The 19,187-nt window shown below is 33.6% G+C and overlaps 1 protein-coding gene across 11 annotated transcripts in view; it reads right to left on the minus strand.

Annotated features, from left to right (window-relative positions):
* Positions 1–19,187, minus strand: part of LOC149797374 (CD109 antigen-like) — a 70,704-nt gene that overhangs the window by 43,389 nt on the left and 8,128 nt on the right. For all 11 annotated transcript variants that reach the window (XM_089962146.1, XM_089962143.1, XM_089962141.1 and 8 more), the window contains exons 7-18: positions 18,668–18,793; positions 16,594–16,633; positions 11,358–11,442; positions 10,620–10,734; positions 10,034–10,258; positions 8,846–9,076; positions 6,597–6,695; positions 4,822–4,884; positions 3,942–4,133; positions 2,857–3,006; positions 1,909–2,058; positions 338–395 (exon numbers count right to left, since the gene is read on the minus strand). In XM_089962146.1, coding sequence (XP_089818272.1) covers positions 338–395; positions 1,909–2,058; positions 2,857–3,006; positions 3,942–4,133; positions 4,822–4,884; positions 6,597–6,695; positions 8,846–9,076; positions 10,034–10,258; positions 10,620–10,734; positions 11,358–11,442; positions 16,594–16,633; positions 18,668–18,793 — 1,534 coding nt within the window. The remainder of the gene's footprint in view (positions 1–337; positions 396–1,908; positions 2,059–2,856; positions 3,007–3,941; positions 4,134–4,821; positions 4,885–6,596; positions 6,696–8,845; positions 9,077–10,033; positions 10,259–10,619; positions 10,735–11,357; positions 11,443–16,593; positions 16,634–18,667; positions 18,794–19,187) is intronic.

Genomic DNA, 19,187 nt, shown 5'->3' on the forward strand with positions numbered 1-19,187 from the left:
CCTATAGGAATAATTATGAAGAAGTTTTGTTTGGTTTTAAAATCTGTGTATTGCATTTGCAAGATGGTACACCCTGGAAAATTCATCATAAACACCGACTGTATCTATAATTTACCAGTGGAACAATTTCAGATGCATGACCTTGACCCTGTAACAGCTGGAGAGCCCATTATATTGAACTGCCACGTTTAAACCATTTTGATATCTGTACTTTGCTACCTCAAGCACAAGTCTTTCGACATATATACTGCTGTTATTTTCAAAGGTCATTTAAATGCATTTTATTAAAAGACCATAATAACATTAAAAATGAAACAATAAGCAAGCAAAGACTTACAGTTGGGTGTTGGATGATGATAAACAGTGGCATCTGTGATGACCTTGACCCCAGCATTCTGGAAAGATGTACAAAATGAAGATTTATTCATAATGTTTGGTGCTGATGTACATAATGTAAATTAGAATTAAAACTACCTGGACAGACATGAAGTATTCATGAAAAAACTTTATGAAAAATGAGGAAATCAAAGAAATGTGGGACATTAACATTCTACTATTCTCACAAACATCTATGAAGAAAATATATACAATCATTTCAAAATTTAAGTACACAGTAGTCCCTCCCTTTAACATACCCCTTGACCAGCGGTCAACCACTTCTTATGGCCAGAATCCCCTGGCACCAACAAGTATGTATTCAAAAGTACCCCTCAGGAACGACCACCCCTCTAACTCAACCAGCGGCCATCATATTAATACAAAAATGTAAAATGTTCCCCTTACAAGCAGCCACTTTTTTTCCAACTGTATCCAAAACAAATAAATAATTAATATCGTGATGTAAAGTAAGCAATCAGATTATCTCTATCATTGATACAGGTCTCCCATTGTCAAGTTTCCATTACTGAAAGAAGTGTTGAGTAAAGTACATGTAACAGTAAGATTAATATTGTATCATTGTCTATAAATCTGATGTTTACAGGAAATGGACTCAAAAATGTTATGATGGAGTTTTGGGCTTCATTCAGCTGTCAAGCTGTTCTCTTTGTTGATTACAACTGGACGTAATTGTCAAGATCATAATAGGTTCAGCATAGGCTAAAAATAGATTTTGTGCATTAACATACACATGCATACAGAGAAATTAACCTTGACCTTGAACAAAACAGGGTACCAGACAAAGACCAACAAATCAAGTGACAACACATCTGTTGCTTCCTTTACGAAGAAGGCATTACGTCCAATCAACACCAAGATAAATCATTACCAAACATTAATATGTCATCACGTAAATGGAGACATATTATTTTAAAAGAAAGTTGGTTATTCTACTTGACTACATTGAGTGATGTGGGGACTCCCTCCCTTGCCAAACAATTTTATGCACATAAAACTCGAATAAAGTAATTTTATGTGGAAGGACTCTAATAAACAACGTCGTAACCAATATGGAGGTCATTAAGTTACAGAGGGAAAATGGAGTAAATAGAAAGTGAATTAGGTATGTACCAAGATTTAAATGACGTTTTTGAATGGTTTTGCAATGTGCATGACAACAATACCTGCTCGCATATAATGTTTATGCCAAGAATAAGAACTATTAATGCATATTCAGTTGAAATAAGTCTACTATTATAACAAAAAGAACATTTTAATAATCAATGTTACTTTTAAATGAAGATATTAAAGGATGATATTAAGTGCTTTGAAGTATGTACATTACTTATACTTCTCACAAAAATTTAGTTCCCCTCTGGAAAGGCCACCAGTCTTCTAAGGCCAAATTCTCAGTGCAGAACAGGTGGCCGTATAAGAGGGGTACCACTGTACTTTCATTTCTTGTAGAATGTTCTTTAGTTCTCAGTCATTGTACTTGAATTTCTAATAAGACTCGTTTCCAAAATTTACCTCAAATATCTGTTGAGCATCAGATCCTCCGTAATATGTGGGGTATGGCCACCAGACCATTCTCTTTTTTCTTCCGAGGGGCATCATACCACAACAGAAGGGATTATGGGGTTGGGTGATGGAGTCATATGACTTCAACTCATCAATTACCTATAAATATTGGACATATGAATACTATGATTTGAATTCATTCATAAAATACTTGCATCTTTCTGACTGGAATTAGTCAATGCAAAATGGATTGACATCCTAATAAACTAGTTAAGTTACGATTTGCAGGAGGTTCAGATTTTTACTTTATGTCACAGTGAAGTATCAATTATCAAATACTGCAGAAATGCAAATGAAGAATTTTTAATGCAATTGTTTTTAAAATTTTTGTGTGAAAATCATAATATGCCGTTTTGCATCCATTAAATTTGCCATGGATTTCTATCAAGAGACAAAAGTCAATGTGATCCCGTTGACCAAAGTTCATATACATAGTCATTTCAGTTCTCTACAAACTGATTACAACAAGGCATCAAAATTAAGTTGTTTGTTACTTTTATCACTATCAATAATGCAATCAAATGATTCCATTGTTTTCTGGTTTACACAATGACACATACATACGCACATGCACATGAGAACTGCAATGATTAAATGGGATCTCCCGTTATGGTAATCAGGCTATAATGTACAACATACTATTTTATTAGTTCCACCATAAGTTTAGGATTAAAATATTTATATAACACGATTTAAAAATGAGTTAGTCATTTCGTGCTGATGAAAGAACACTCATAGCATTTATGCATGTAAACTTTAAAGACACTGCAAGAAATTTCACGTCTCATGCTGACAAATGCACATACACGCATGCGTTATCTTGTGGGTATGGTGTGCGTTCATGTGCAAGGCTGTTGTTTTCTTAGCATGTGCCAAATGTTAAATGGTTAGGCAAACCTGAGTGGCTGTAACATCATTTCCAGACTTCAAAAGGAGGACACTCTGGTCAACAGCCAGCAGATGAACCACGGAATTAGCATCGGCTTTTACTACCACATGCACATTGTCACCAGGCTGGGCTCTGGTTGTATCAAAATCTATGTCGACCTGAAATACATACAAGTCCTGAGATAAGTATGAAGGAGTATACCTTACTTTATCATCAGCGAGACTGTTAATTTTGACCTATAAATTTGATTATAGTTTTGAGTTATGGCATTCTTGATTCGATCTCACGAGCTGATACTATCTCATTTTTTAATAAAGCAGATCATTGTTCTGGGCATGCCCAGAATGGAACCATATACAAGCATATTAATATATTGAAGACAACAGTGCATCTAAAGAAATGTGCATTTAATAAATCTCGAGTCTTTCAAGCTATAATAGTAAAACAATTATCTAGAATGCTCTGTTGTTTGGATTTTTGAACCTGAACTGCGAACCTTTTTGCAAAAGGATATTCCATTGTAAATATTCATTCATTTCATTTCTCTCCTAACCTGGCTGGTCATAGAGGTGCTACATATGTACATATGACTTTTGACAATCCCTCTCCATTTGCCATGTTCTTCAGTGCTATTTGGTAATTTGCAAAGTCCATGCCTGTCCACTCTTAGATGTTACCTTCCATTTCTTCTTCTGTCCGGCTCATTTTCTCTTTCCTCTGACTATACCCTGTAGGATTCTCTTTGGCAGGCCAGATGAGTGAGACGTGACCATACCATCTTAGTTTGCCTTTCTTTACAGTGGTAATCAGATCCTCATATTGTCCAACTGCACCTTGGATTCTAATGTGCACCACCTCATTATATAGAGGGGTTCATTAAGGTCGTTTATATTGTATAAAAATGTTGTATAATAATGCATAACATTCCAGAATTTAATAAATAGATGCCAATATTATATCAAATAGTTAGATAATAAAGATTTTATGAAACTATTAATAAGAAGGCTTTGCACCAGGATTCGCACACATTTTGAAATATAATATTTATCATTGAAGGAAAAGGCTGATACTGTGAAATAAGAATAATCTTAACCTTGTTTTGGAATGCTCCATCCACATCAAAGCTGATGCTATCAGCGACAACTTCTCCATCTGTTCTGACGTAATACACAACAATGCGTGCATTGGGCGCCATCTTGTCGGTAATATGGATGCTAAAGCTGACAGTGTTAGTGTGGTTTCCAACCAGACCTCCTGTGGCCACAATTGAACCCCTAGACATAACCTGAATTGGAAAATGTGGTGTGATTATATATCAAATATTACCTAAGGTAATAAAAATAGAAGTGTACACCAACTGAAACAAACATGACACCTTAAATATGTGGTACTTTAGCTTGAAATAGACATGTAAGTCTATATTGTTAGGCCTCTGCTGTATCTATGGAGGGGACAAATAACTGTTACTCATGTTTGTCACATCATAAACTCTGTCTCTCATGAATTTCGTTCCTGCATAATAATGTTTTAAGGACCTAATGGATTAAAGCCAAATTTGATGAAAGTTTTTAAATTATTTTGCAACCTGATCCTTATTAATAATTCAAACAATCTCGTTTCTAACCATTTTAAATAAATTCTGCCACACATGTACAATAATTATTTTACTGACATGGTCTTGTTTTGTTTAATTTTATTTTACTGGTTTAAATTATATCTCTTGGGAAGAATGTTGGAACTGAAGTAATTTTTTTTATATCTTGGACAGTTAATGTTATAATTAGATGCTTTATCGAGGCCATATTGATACTGCAACAGTGACATAGGCTTGATACATATATTGCTTACATATGTGGTAGATTTTTCATGTGTATATATGGTCTTGTGGATTAAGACGCAGTGATTACAAATGCCTTCAACAAACTAGTTGATAAAAATAAAAAGATTAGAAGAAATTGTTATCAGAATCATACCTGGTATATGGCCGATGAAACAGGCTCAGTAGATTTTATCTCAAAGTTGGCAGGATGATTCGGCTGAAAGGAAAATAACAATCTGCATATGTTCCAGCATTTGCACCAAAAAAAAAAAAAATAAATCAAATAAAGTAATCAGATATTTTGTGAAAACTTTTGCACCGATAATGACAAAAATGTTAAATTCAAGCACTACTATTAATGTTTAAAACTTTGTTTTGAAAAATGGCAGAGCTCAAACTTCTGTGTGATATGATATACACTTTAACTGCAACGGAACAAAGAATGTGTACTAATCATGTCATGAATATTCAAAAACATCACATACACATGAAACATATCCAAAACGTATTGAGACAATTTCTAAGAAAATATGTGGGATGTGTAACTTGGGTATTAAAAATGACTATACCAGTAAGATAAAATGTTTCAATAACTGCATCTTACTAAGTTTCATAAAAGGATCTCATTTTACTATGTCTTGTGAAAGACATGAACATATTATCTCAAGAAAGGTCTCCCATTACTATCTCTTACAATTGGCTTCATCATACTATGTGTCTTGAAGGGCCTTATAATAATGTCTCATGAAAAGCCTCAACTTACTATGTGTCACGAACAACCACATCTTACTATGTTTAACGAGAGACTTCTTCTTACTTTATGTCAATAGAGGCCTCAGTTTAATGTCTCACAAAATGCCTCAACTCACCATGTTTCATGAAATGTCTCATCATACTATTTTCATGAAAGAACTCATCTTACAAAATGCCTCATCTTGGTATGTGTCACAAGAGACCTCATCTTACTATTTTCATGAAAGAACTCATCTTACAAAAGGCCTCATCTTGTTATGTGTCACAAGAGACCTCATCTTACTATTTTCATGAAAGAACTCATCTTACAAAAGGCCTCATCTTGTTATGTGTCACAAGAGACCTCATCTTACTATTTTCATGAAAGAACTAATCTTACAAAAGGCCTCATCTTGTTATGTGTCACAAGAGACCTCATCTTGCTTTTTTCATGAAAGAACTCATCTTACAAAAGGCCTCATCTTGTTATGTGTCACAAGAGACCTCATCTTTCATGAAAGAACTAATCTTACAAAAGGCCTCATCTTATGTGTCACAAGAGACCTCATCTTACTATTTTCATGAAAGAACTCATCTTACAAAAGGCCTCATCTTGTTATGTGTCACAAGATACCTCATCTTTCATGAAAGAACTAATCTTACAAAAGGCCTCATCTTGTTATGTGTCACAAGAGACCTCATCTTACTATATCTCATGAATGACCTCAATTTACTATGTCTTAAAACAAAACCTCTTTTACTATGTTTCTCAAAAGGCCTCATTGCTGTCTCAAGAAAAGTTTCATCTTACTAGATTTCTTGACAGGTTTTTATCTATGCCGAGTAAATTATGTTGACTCAAATTATTAAAGCATAATTTTACCTCACCAGAACTTAAGTCTAAAGGCTTCCTCTTTCTTTTAAACATTTATAATATTATATGAAAGAAAAACCTCATAAAAATAAGTTTTCTCGCATTTTAGCGAGCTTCCTTACATGTGAAATACCTCTAGGGCTTTGTATCTTTCAAATTTTAATAACATTAAATAATTCAAATGTCCTTCCGAGAAATAAGTTACAATGGGAAAAGAAAAACATATTCATAGTATGCAACAAAGGTTAGGATCATTAATCATCACCTTTTGTTTACTAACATGATTCTTTTATTTCCATTTCATGGTTTGTCAGATATCTTACCTGCAAATTTGTTGAATGCAGGAAAAGCTGAATGTAATTGCCACTGGGGGAGTAGGTCTTGTCCAAGCTGAGGAAGGCCGTCACACCGTCATAGTTGGCCTAACAAGACAAAGTTATAGAATTTGAAATCAGTTTTGTTGTGAGCTACACATCTATTTAACGTTATATCTTTGATATGGCTCTCAATTCTAATGTTCAATCCGCATTAAAGTATTTGACACCAAACTTGAGCAAGTCAAGTCTTGTTTCACCTTCATCCATGTGTGGATACTTTAAAATCTACAAAGTCCAATTTTTAAAAGTCTCAATGTGATTCTGAATTAAATTTAAATTGTATAAACAAAGATACAGCAAAGATGATATGTAAAGAATATCAAACAATATTCTTACATTGAATAAAAGTGACAAGAAATAGTCACTGAACTATGAAACATATTATATAAAGTAACAATTTTTAAAAGGAAGTCAAAATTCATGTTTACAAATGACATGTCAAATATGTGTATTTTTGTTTACATTATTTTAGGTGATTTTGTCAAAAAGACTTGCATAAAACAGTCTGGACTGAAAATAGCTAAAAAAGCTAGCAATGAACATGAATCACGGATTACATAGTATATATGTCAGTTCAGCCATTGATTACACTGTATATATACAATGTCAGCCATGGATTTCAGTATATGTACGATGTCAGCTACAGACTACACAGTACATGTATATATAGCATGGATTACACAATACATCTACATGTCAGCCATGGATTATACAATATACATACATCAACCATGGATTATACAGTACACATACGTCAGCCATGGATTATACAGTGCACATACATCAGCCATGGATTATACAATATACATACATCAACCATGGATTATACAGTATACATACAACATCTTTCATGGATTATACAGTATACATACAACATCAACCATGGATTACACAGTATATATACAACATCAGCCACAGATTATACAGTACATATACAACGTCAGCCATGGATTATACAATATACAAATGCAGTCAGCCATGTATTATACTTTATTCATGGATTATACAGTATACCTACAATGTCAGACATGGATTATAAAATATACATACAACATCAGCCATGAATAATATAGTATATATACAGAACTTCAACCATTATTATAATTATTATCATGTGCAGTGCATGCTCAGCCTTTTTAACAACATCATCATCAGCAAGGTCCAGAGCCTGCTGTCCACCGGGGAACTTTGTGAGTTAGTGGTTTGGTCCCATCGGACAAGGATGACTGCACAACAACACTGTCCTGTCTGAAAGTGGTTCAGTGTGGTCTGCAGATGACAATGAAGGTTGAAGCCATGAGGGCAGACAGATAGCTCAGGTATGAGTGAGCGGTTTACAACATATACCACTCGATACTGCATGAGGAAATAGCTGTCATATCTTCCAGCAATGGACCTAACCAAATTGGGCATCTCGAAGTCAAGCGGACTGCTGGAGGTGATGTCCATGTACAGTGGAAGTTTCTCATTGGCATAGACCTTAGCCAACACTTTTGTGATTGTTTCCTGGTGACGCAGCTGTGGAGGAGGAATGTTTCTGAGTACTGGCAGCCGTGGTAAAGGAGTAGGACGTAATGTTCCAGTGTATTGTTGTGTTGAGCTGGACATCAATTAACTTAGTGTAGGATGATCAAGCCCAGACAGTAGAGCAATACTCGGCTGCTGAATAACAGAGGTCCGGTGCTGATGTCTTGTGTGTCTGAGCGGTAGCGACCCAGATTGAACCAGCCAGCTGCAGAGTACTTTTGTTTCGAGAGCTACGTTTTGCTGCAGTTTTCCTCAGGTGGTTGTAGGATGTCAGTCATCTGTCCAGATTCACACCAAGGCATGTTGGTGTCGGGTCATGTTTTATTTGCTGCCCAATGAGGAGGATGCAAAGTTCACAGCTTGCATTTGCATTGATAAAGTGGAAGACACTGGGGACTGTCTTTGTTGTGCTTGGCTGTAGCCATTGATTATGCAGTATTCTTTCAATGTCAGCCTTGGCTTATGCATTATACTTACAATGTCAGCCATGCTTTATGTCATATCCATATGTCTTTCACACATTACACAGTATACATGCAATACAAAAGAATTCCTAATTTCATCGACAATATGAGCTGAATAAAAAACATTTCATTTTTAGGGTAAAACAATTATTTATTAAGAGAGAGAGAGAGAGACAGAGAGAATGCATTCCTATCTATACTCACATCAAGATTGATATGTGTAGCATTGTTCGGGATGTTCACTTGTATCGCCACAATGCCATTGTCAGGCAGTGTATAATTGACGGAAGGAAGGTTGTAGGACCGTTGTTGTGGGGAGTAGAAAGGGTAGGGTGTTGGAGTGACTCCTGGGAGATCGTAGGTTACTCTTGTATTGACAGAGACTTGATGTCTAGCTCCAGCCAAGGGGCGGTCATCCTGTTCTACCACCCGCAACTGTATGGACAAATATGGATCAATTATCCAAGTTTCAGTTTTTCACTAAAAGTTTTATAATTTCTTATGAAATTGGAAAATATTATATTGCCCATGATGCAATATGACTATAATGGAATTTTGGTCAAATGTAGAGACAGAAAAATAAATAGAAATTATATACATACTTAGCATAGTGTTAAATTTGAACATGGAAAATACATATCTATACGTACTCAGTATGTAGTTTAAAATTTGAACATGGAAAGTACATGTCGATATGTACTCAGTATGTAGTTTTGAATTTGAACATGGAAAATACATGTCAATATGTACTCAGTATGACTTTATTTTGATTATATTTGTTTTGTAATACTGAAACCATAAATGACTTAAAAACAACGAAGTGGCAATTTTTCAACAAAGCCAAATCTGCCTTAAAGGTCGCCTGTATCAAGCAATTATCTTTCTTAAGCAGCCACCTGTATTAGGACGCTAATCTCTTATTTGTCCAGTATGAATGGTTCAGGTATATTTGAATACTTCTTAAATATAAAGCATCTCAATTTATGTACAGCATGAAAAATTGCTTCACTAAAAGTATGATTCAGAAAGGAAAACAAAGCAAATACACAAATGGTAGAAGTCATACAAATACACAGTTTCGATGCTCGTGGTTTTGACCCTTTTATCAGGAACATGTTCAACGTCAAACAGTACATTTTCTTAACATCCTTTGGTAAACAACAAAAAATATTTTGCCGAGTAATAATGCCTGTAATTATAAAATGAAAAATTGGAGAAATGCCTCCTGGAAGTTAGTATAATATGTTCCAAAATTTCTTGCTGCAAGTAGATATATAAATAAACACAAAAAGTCTCCCAATTTTTTTTCCGCTAATTTTGATTTCAATGAGGTACAATACAGACAACCTAGCTAAAATCCCATGAAGTATACTATATATATATATAACTTACGTAAGCGGTGTAGGGGAGATTTGGCTTGAATGTTTTGGGGTTGGATTGCAAAAACTCCATCTTGACAGCCTTCTCATAAAACTGGACTGTGCTAGATCCTGTCCTGGTGATTTTATTTAGACTCTCAGTAACATTGGCTTCCACCACCAAGGATCGACCACTCATGTATTGAGAAATAGTCTTGATGTGATCCAGTGGGATGATTAGAGTTGCCTCCCCTGTGATCTTAAAAACATAGATACACGCAAATTACACAAATGCCTCCTTAAAAGACTGAAATAATGATATAGCCTTTCAATCAAAGTGTCCCATGTTCAGAGCTGTCATACAGAAGAATGATACCTGCATAGTCCATGTACTGTAAAGCATTGTACATCTTGTCTTTTTCATTAAGTTAATCGAAAATCAGTCCAAAAGAAATAAATAGGCCTGGCAAAATATATTAGGACTGATTCATTTACTCATGCAATACCTAAGCCCAGATATATTAAACATTAGAACAGTATGAATAAAAATGGCACACATTTTCCCTGTAAACATGATGTCTTAGTTAGAATTATTGAAAGTGTACTTCAATGTTACTCACTTCTGCTGTAAGATGCACCATAGGTTCATCGCCTTGATAATTCCATGGTCTATACCAATAGTTAAGTTTTGCTAGAACCGAGACGGTGCCTTTGACGGGTTTCCCATATGTATACCTGAAATAATGATGATATTTATTTTATTATTTGTCCTGTTTTTCTTGTTTGTTTGTTGTTTCTTTTCTGATGCTGAGATGCTTAAAATTGATTCTTTACAAATGGTATAAATCTGCAGCTTAACAAAGTTAAAATAATTTTGAGGTTGTAGACAGTAACTGTAATTCCATCACAACAATGTACAATGCTTTTTACAGCAATTTATAAGCCACCTCAGCTCTATAATGAGAGAAAGAATTTGTATTTCCTACTATCAGCAGTTCACTGACAGGTATACAGACTCTGAAATCCTACTATCAGCAGTTCACTGACAGGTATACAGACTCTGAAATCCTACTATCAGCAGTTCACTGACAGGTATACGGACTCTGAAATCCTACTATCAGCAGTTCACTGACAGGTATACAGACTCTGAAATCCTACTATCAGCACTTCACTGACAGGTATACAGACTCTGAAATCCTAATATCTGCAGTTCACTCACCGATACTCAGACTTTGAAATCTGCCCAAAGTAAGAATAAATTTTTCACATTCATGTGATAACAAAAAAGAATATTTCATTTCCGTCATTTTTTTCTCCGATTGAAAAATATATAAGTCACCTAGAGTAATATTACTTACATAGCTTTTACTTTAGCAGTGATGGAATTATCTGATGAGAGGGCAAATGGAGGAAGCTCAACTGTCACCTCAAATTTTGGCAGCACTGTAATTTATTATAAAACAATTAATTGCTTATTGAAAAATACAGAAATAATACTTGCAAATTAAAATCAGGGAAACTCAGATTTAAATTTAATGTTCTTATTGAAACATTCTGAAATATAAATGATTTCAAAAACAGAATTTTAGAGATTAGTGTGCAATAACTGAACTTATAAATGATGAAAGAGAAATAAGAAAGGAATACATATGTGTATTTTAAAAAGGGAAGTAAAACATAATAAGTACAGGTATTTAAAGATATTTAGTTCGAGAAAGTTGAACAAATAAAAACAAAACACACATTGCCAATAAATACAATTAACTTTTCAATACCACAAACAGTATTTAAATCTTCTGAGATTGGGCGTATACAGAAATTCACAAATAGACATTTTAAAATTTGTTAATATTTGGCGAATGTCTGTTGACTATTGATGAAAATGTAGAATCATTATATTATACATTATTTGTCATATTTTAACCGTGACATAAAACTATTCACTTCATCAGAGTCTTGTAACTCTCGTACAAAAGTGAATGAACAGCAAATGACATTGATGTTACAGTTAGGATATCGGACATTGATAGCAAGAAAACAACTGATAGCAGTGAGGACATGATATGACACGCTTTTGCTTTCCCATGACTAGTTTATTAAACAAGATTATGAAATTATTTCCCTTTAGGATTCTTTATTTTGTTTGGGCTAAATAAACACCATTGAAAGTCACGGCAAATGACCAACATTTGGATACTTGTTTTAACAGCTTATGCTTTTTACTTTTTGAAGTTAAATGGAATAAAAAGACATTCATTTTGAAATAAAGGAACTATTCCAATTTCCATGTCAGATCCACATGTACATTAGAATGGACAAGTAGAAAACATGCATTTTAAATAAATGAAAACCCCATTAATTTAAATAGATCAAATATAGTTCACTTTTGATTTTGAAATAATAATTATTGAATGAATCAACCAATAAATAATGTGTAAGACGATTGTCTGATTCAACTATTGAAATGCATGCTCCATGGAAACCAATTGTTTGATTCTACTATTGAAATGCATGCTCCTTGGAAACCAATTGTTTGATTCCACTATTGAAATGCATGCTCCTTGGAAACCAATTGTTTGATTCCACTACTGAAATGCATGTTCCTTGGAAACCAATTGTTTGATTCCACTATTGAAATGCATGCTCCTTTGAAACCAATTATTTGACTCCACTTTTGAAATGCATGCTCCTTGGAAACCAATTGTTTGATTCCACTATTGAAATGCATGCTCCTTGGAAACCAATTGTTTGATTCCACTTTTGAAATGCATGCTCCTTGGAAACCAATTGTCTGATTCCACTTTTGAAATGCATGCATCTTGGAAACCAATTGTTTGATTCCACTATTGAAATGCATGCTCCTTCAAAACCAATTGTCTGATTCCACCTTTGAAATGCATGCTCCTTGGAAACCAATTGTTTGATTCCACTATTGAAATGCATGCTTCTTGGAAACCAATTGTTTGATTCCACTACTGAAATGCATGCTCCTTGGAAACCAATTGCCTGATTCCACTTTTGAAATGCATGCTCCTTGGAAACCAATTGTTTGATTCCACTATTGAAATGCATGCACCTTGGAAACCAAATGTCTCATTCTACCATAAAATGCATGCTCCTTGGAAACCAATTGTCCCATTCCACTATTGAAATGCATGCACCTTGGAAACCAATTGTACTATTCCACTTTTGCAATGCATGCTCCTTGGAAACCAATGATCCCATTTTACTATTGAAATGCATGCTCCTTCGAAACCAATAGTCCCATTCTACTATTAAATGCATGCACTGTTGAACCCACATATCTGATTCCACTGTTTAAATACCCGCACAGTTGAAACCAATGGTCTGATTTCACTATTTAAATGTATGAACCATGGAAACAAAAATTGCCTGATTCCACTGTTTAAATGGATATACCTTGGAAACCAGTTTTTTGTTGCACTATTTAAATGCATATACTGTGACAAGTTATGTACTTTAAAATATGAATATTATTAAAAAAAATTGTCACTTACATATTTTTAATACTATTAATATTTGATGCATATATTTGACTATAATAAATCTTTTCAAAGTATACTCTAAAGCTACATACATACATACATACATACATACTGACATCATTAATCAAAGCATTTCTGAATGATTTACTGACTTGAACTATACGAATGATCAACCACCAATGGACAATAATATAGTTTAATTTCCATTCAGGTTTTAATAGCCTACAGTTCAGTTAAAGCTTTTATGTATCACTACAAATATAAATCAGCTTATAAAACCTGAAAAATAATGATCTCCTCTTATCTCAAAAGACCCAAATGAGGTGCCCACTGCTGTAAAACAACATATACTATATGTGTCCACAAACATGTTGATTTTAATTTCAAATACCCAATTAAATATATAAAAAATTAACAACTTCTAATTTAAGTTAAATAAAGTACAAAAGCCCAAAAAGGTGGAAAAAGCATTTTATGCTCAACCTTTAATTCTGAAGCATTTAAAGGCAGTAATGACAATAAAACTTTAATGTAATAAAAGCATGGTCTTGAATATGCAATGGAGTTTTATTATGAAACAGATCCATTTCATGCAAAATGGAATTAAAATAATTCCCAAGTTGTATAATCAAAATAATCATTTATTTAATGATACTGTGTTGTAAAAAAGTGACATAAATTTAGGGTTTGGAAACTGTTTAGGTCAGTGACAAGTAGTGTCATGAACACACATAACCACACACACAAGCATATACAATCGAGTATATATGACAGGTAACTACGTTAATTACATTTCACATATCTACCTTTACTTAATGTCTCGATTAATAATACATTATTAACTTTCATGATACACTAAAACAAAATTAAAACCGTTATGTTATAAAATTTACATTAACGTTACGAGTCCACCGTCCATGATGGGAAATGGAATTATATCTATAATTAGTTCTAATATTATGCTTACATAGATAGATATGTTTGTAACATAAAAGGCTTTGTTTCTGATAATAATCGAAAGCATTATTTGTTAATGATTTCATTTCGCAAACCGATCTCACTTTCACAACCATTATTCCATTACGTGTGCCGAAATTTAATTTCGCATTACTTTATCAGTCTGGAAAACTTGAAATAAAATATAAATATTTATAACTTAAGCTTAAAAACCGAAAATAGTTTTAAAGGTAATTATTTTACTGATTGAGTAAATTAAGAAACATACAGTGTCAATACTTCATTCATATTACCAGCTTTCAAATTAGCAACACAATTAATATGCAGCAGCATCAAAAGTGATGACTGCTTTTTACTTTTAGGAAGTAAACTAATATTTGCATGACGTTTTAAGTAAAACAGTATTACATAGTTGCTAAATTAAGACAAATCTATAACTTAAAATAATTCAGTTCCAACTTGATATAATTAGACATTTTCACATAATGAATATCTGTTTAGTGCCAAAAAATGTTCCCTTATTTCCATTTAAACAAGATGACCAAAACATGTAAATTATTACAGTATTTTGACTATAATTATAGCAATAAGAGAAAATGGTGACCCAGTAGAGGTCGAGAGAATATTCATATTAATTTTCCAAGTTTGGTTTATGGGTCAAGTGCAGATGGACAAGTATTCAAAATAAGTGTCTCGTTTCTAGAACAGAAATGTTTACTAACTAAAAAAAAAAAGAAAAAAAGAAACAAAACCAAAATAAAAATTTAGTTCGGTAAAAGTAATGATGAAACAATTCAGATAAAAAGGAAACATAATCGTTTCTGTCAAGCTTTAGGTGGCAGAGGACAGTTTCGTAATTGGTCCCTGGCAAATTTCATAACTTACAGGTATGGTGTGACTTTTTGAGCTATCTTTGTGTAATAATTAAAGATATGAATATCTTTGTGAATTTGGTTTGTGTTGTTCTTTAAAATGATGTGAGGCATGTAGTCCTCATGTAGTCATTGCACAGTATGTAGCCAGTGAAATACCAATATTTGGCTAGAAAGCAGAGATAGCCATTTACAACAATAGAAACGGTTCAAGGCAAGTAGAATATATCTAAAACTGCCTCGATGACAACTATTTTGAATTGCATCAAGCTGTTAAGTACACAGTGTTTTTCAAAATTATCACCCAGGGAAAGGGCATTTGTTTGCACTGTGAGCATAACATGTTCTCAAAAATGGCCTTCGGACATGAAAATGCATGCATAATTTTGGGTGGGGTGCATCAACTTTTAATCTTTGAATTTCCACTGACTTGTCAGGTCAGTGAATGATATTCTTGTGTGTTGCTTTATTAAACCTATCCAAACATATGGACCTTTTTGACCAGACTCATGTATTTTATTTATTTATTTTTCAATTTTTATATTAGGCAGGTGTATGAAACATTAAATTTGTGCATAAAAACAGTTCTTTAAGTCTTTAAGTCTTAGCAACTATTTCAACTGTTGGTCTTGACTTCCTGGACAATGGAAACAACTTATATTCAGCAGTAATGACTTTTGATTTTTATTGACTGATATTAGGAATGGCAACTCTTCCACTATGCATATTGTAATGGGACTGTTAAGTTCTGTATACATGTACTTACTCGAAAAAGTATTGGGCAAGGACATGGTGCCTGCATGAACCAAGTTGGATGAAAATCTACGAACTACTGACTGTAAAACATTATAATATCAAAGAGAGACAGAAAGACAGACAGGCAGAGATGGGGAGACAGAGAAATAGAGAGACAGAGACAGAGACCAGTTGGACCAAACCTCCAGAGCCGAGTTTTGTTTCATTTTATTTTGTTTATAGTTAGGTGATCAATATCCCATGGTTAAATTAATATAAAACCAATCTACAAAAGTCCTTGGCTTTCTGAGGGGTCAGCTTAGGGAAGTTTTATGAAAATTTCATTTGTTTTACAAAATTTATAAATACAAATTTTGGTAGGAACATGAGGACAGTTAATGACTGAAATCCTTTTGATTGTTATGCAGAAAACAACAAGATATTGAGAAAGCAAGAGTAAATTTAAACACAGGCACTAGTCAGAGGATTGTTAAATTAAGAACTAATTACCAACAAAAACTTACCATAATGAGCCACTGTAAATACTTTCTCTGTTGAAAATCCCTGAAACATAGGATTGTTTATCGTATACTTATGTTTCTTTGGAAAGTCTTTTCTTGCAAGTAAAACTCATAATAATCTAAGCTGTGTTCAACTTTAAAGGCAAAGGAGTATTGAAAGATATAAAATTTGTGTTAATGCCGTGGCTTGTATATGGGCACACACACTTACACACACGCATTGATTCATGTATATTATTTCTATCAACTATGCATTTTTATTCTTTTCCTTTTGACTAATTAGTATGCTTTCTGTCGATTTAATATTTGTTTAGGTTCTTAATATGTAAATGGAAAAGCTCTTGTTACCCACCTACCATCCTACCTACCTACCTGCCTACCTACACATACACACACACATACATACATACTTGGAATCAGTTTCACCAACCTGAAAATATCCTTCTATCCAAAACATTCAGAAAATACTGACCTAAATTCAAATTTATGTTCCAAAAGTTAAATAAGCAGATTGAATGACATTAACTTCACAAGAGCTTTTTTAAATATCAACCTTTGTTTTATTAATGGATTCTCCCTCTTTAACCTCTTCTTCAACAGCCTCAAATATTTGTGTTCATTTCTAAACAGTGTTGGGCACAATTGAAACTCTAATATGATAAAAAATGAGCTTTACTCTTTTTTAATTCAAGTTTTCTCAATCTATTTGAAGTAAGATTTTTTATTTGCCTATAATTTGCTGTACACCACTCCCTCGATAACTCATTATTACTTCCAATGAAATCATGACATCATTATTGTACTAATTGAACAATACAAAAATTGAGTTTCGATGTAGACAATTGTCTCATGAAATAAATGTTGCTTGTTTTTGAGAAAAAGGAATCTCGTTTTGTGGTATATCAACAGTTAGTCTAGTTCCCTGCTTTTTGGACTCCCAATTTGGCAGGAAAATATTAAACACCACTACAGGAACCAGACTCATAAAGAAACCAAAAAGGAGTAATGTAATACACAGATTTTTTCGTATATATGTGATGGTTAAAAACCAACTGGAATGATCTTTCATATGTTGGATATTTTGAAAACAAATGTTATTTAAACAGAATAGTGAACAACTTCATTTAAAACAAAAATGCGTTATTAAAAATGAATATCGATGTGATTGTAAAATGAGGATTCAGTCAATAAATGGACCAGCTCCCTAATGCCTCCCCCCTCCCAGCTTTCTCGATGTCAAAGCGATTTTTTTAAAAAAAATGGGAGGTCCCTTGGTAACTTGCATCTTGCTTATAGTGTGGTCTTTGTTTGTGGACACCGCTGTGCACGAGTTATCGAGGGAGAGGTGTATTTGCTATATAATCATGAGTTCCTCATCGAATCTCACACTTCAATCATTATATAAGTCTTCTCTATAACAGCATATTTAGCTTGTCTACACCATAACGTAGTGCGAGTATGTTCAGCTATTTGAACACCCCAGCTCAATGCCAGCATGGTTAGCCATTTGACATTCTAGCTCTAATTCGGTCAATTAAGCTATCTGACATTCCAGCTCCATGCCATTATATTTAGCTATTCGACACAATGGGACAATACCAGCATGTTTATCTATTCGATATTCTAGCTCTGTACCAGCATGTTTAGTTATTGCATATTATACCCCCTGAACAGTATATTTGGCTATCTGACATTCTAGCTCCATGCCAGTATATTTAGATTTCATTGGAGAATGTTTTTATTGGTAAAATAATTTTCATTCTAAGGACATTTAATAATTAAAAATATGGTATTCAATATCATGTGTATTATTGCAGTTATACTATACATGAGAGAGATGGAATAATTTTGGTTCGCAAAAGACGATGTGAAAAGGAAATGTTTTAGAAATATACAGTGCACTTATATTTTATTGCTTTACGATATCCTTGGTAACAGCTTATTTTCTTTTCTTTATAGCAAACACTCCAGTTTCTAATTTAAGGAGTGCGTTTGGGAACAAAACTTATCATTTGAAGAGATTTATTTGAAAATAGAAATAAACAGACTCAGATGGAGAAAATAGATGAAATCTTACATGTGATTCCACTTTCAGTTTCCAATCTCCAAGTACAGGCTGGGTGTCCATGACCATCAAACCAGTGAAGACTCCAGATGCATCATTTACGTCTAGCCATTGCTTTATCTTGTTACTATTTGGATCCTGTATTTGTGAGAGAAAAAAGAAACATAGTAAAATTATTGTAAAGTCAAATAGAAATAAATTCAATCGTAAATAAAGTCAAATGGAGATAAGCCTATTCATTTCCAACCTATTTATTTCCAGCCCTATTGACTCAATCTTATCGACTCTTATGACATACGCACACATTGCTAGATATGAAATTTGTACCATACTTCAAACTCTTAAAAGTAGCGTAGCAAGAAAATTTAATTCTGGGACCTCCTACCAATAACAAATGATGTTATACTCAGCCACTCTCAAGTGTCATAGATCATCATCCAGTGTCTCACCAACTGTACACTGATGACACCCAAATACACAAATCTAGCCACTGAAGTTGATGCTACCATCCAAGGTGTAGAGAGGTGCATTT

The sequence above is a fragment of the Sinohyriopsis cumingii genome, chromosome 6 (assembly GCF_028554795.1).
Source record: "Sinohyriopsis cumingii isolate HCF-2022 chromosome 6, ASM2855479v2, whole genome shotgun sequence".
Taxonomy (NCBI): Eukaryota; Metazoa; Mollusca; class Bivalvia; order Unionida; family Unionidae; genus Sinohyriopsis; species Sinohyriopsis cumingii.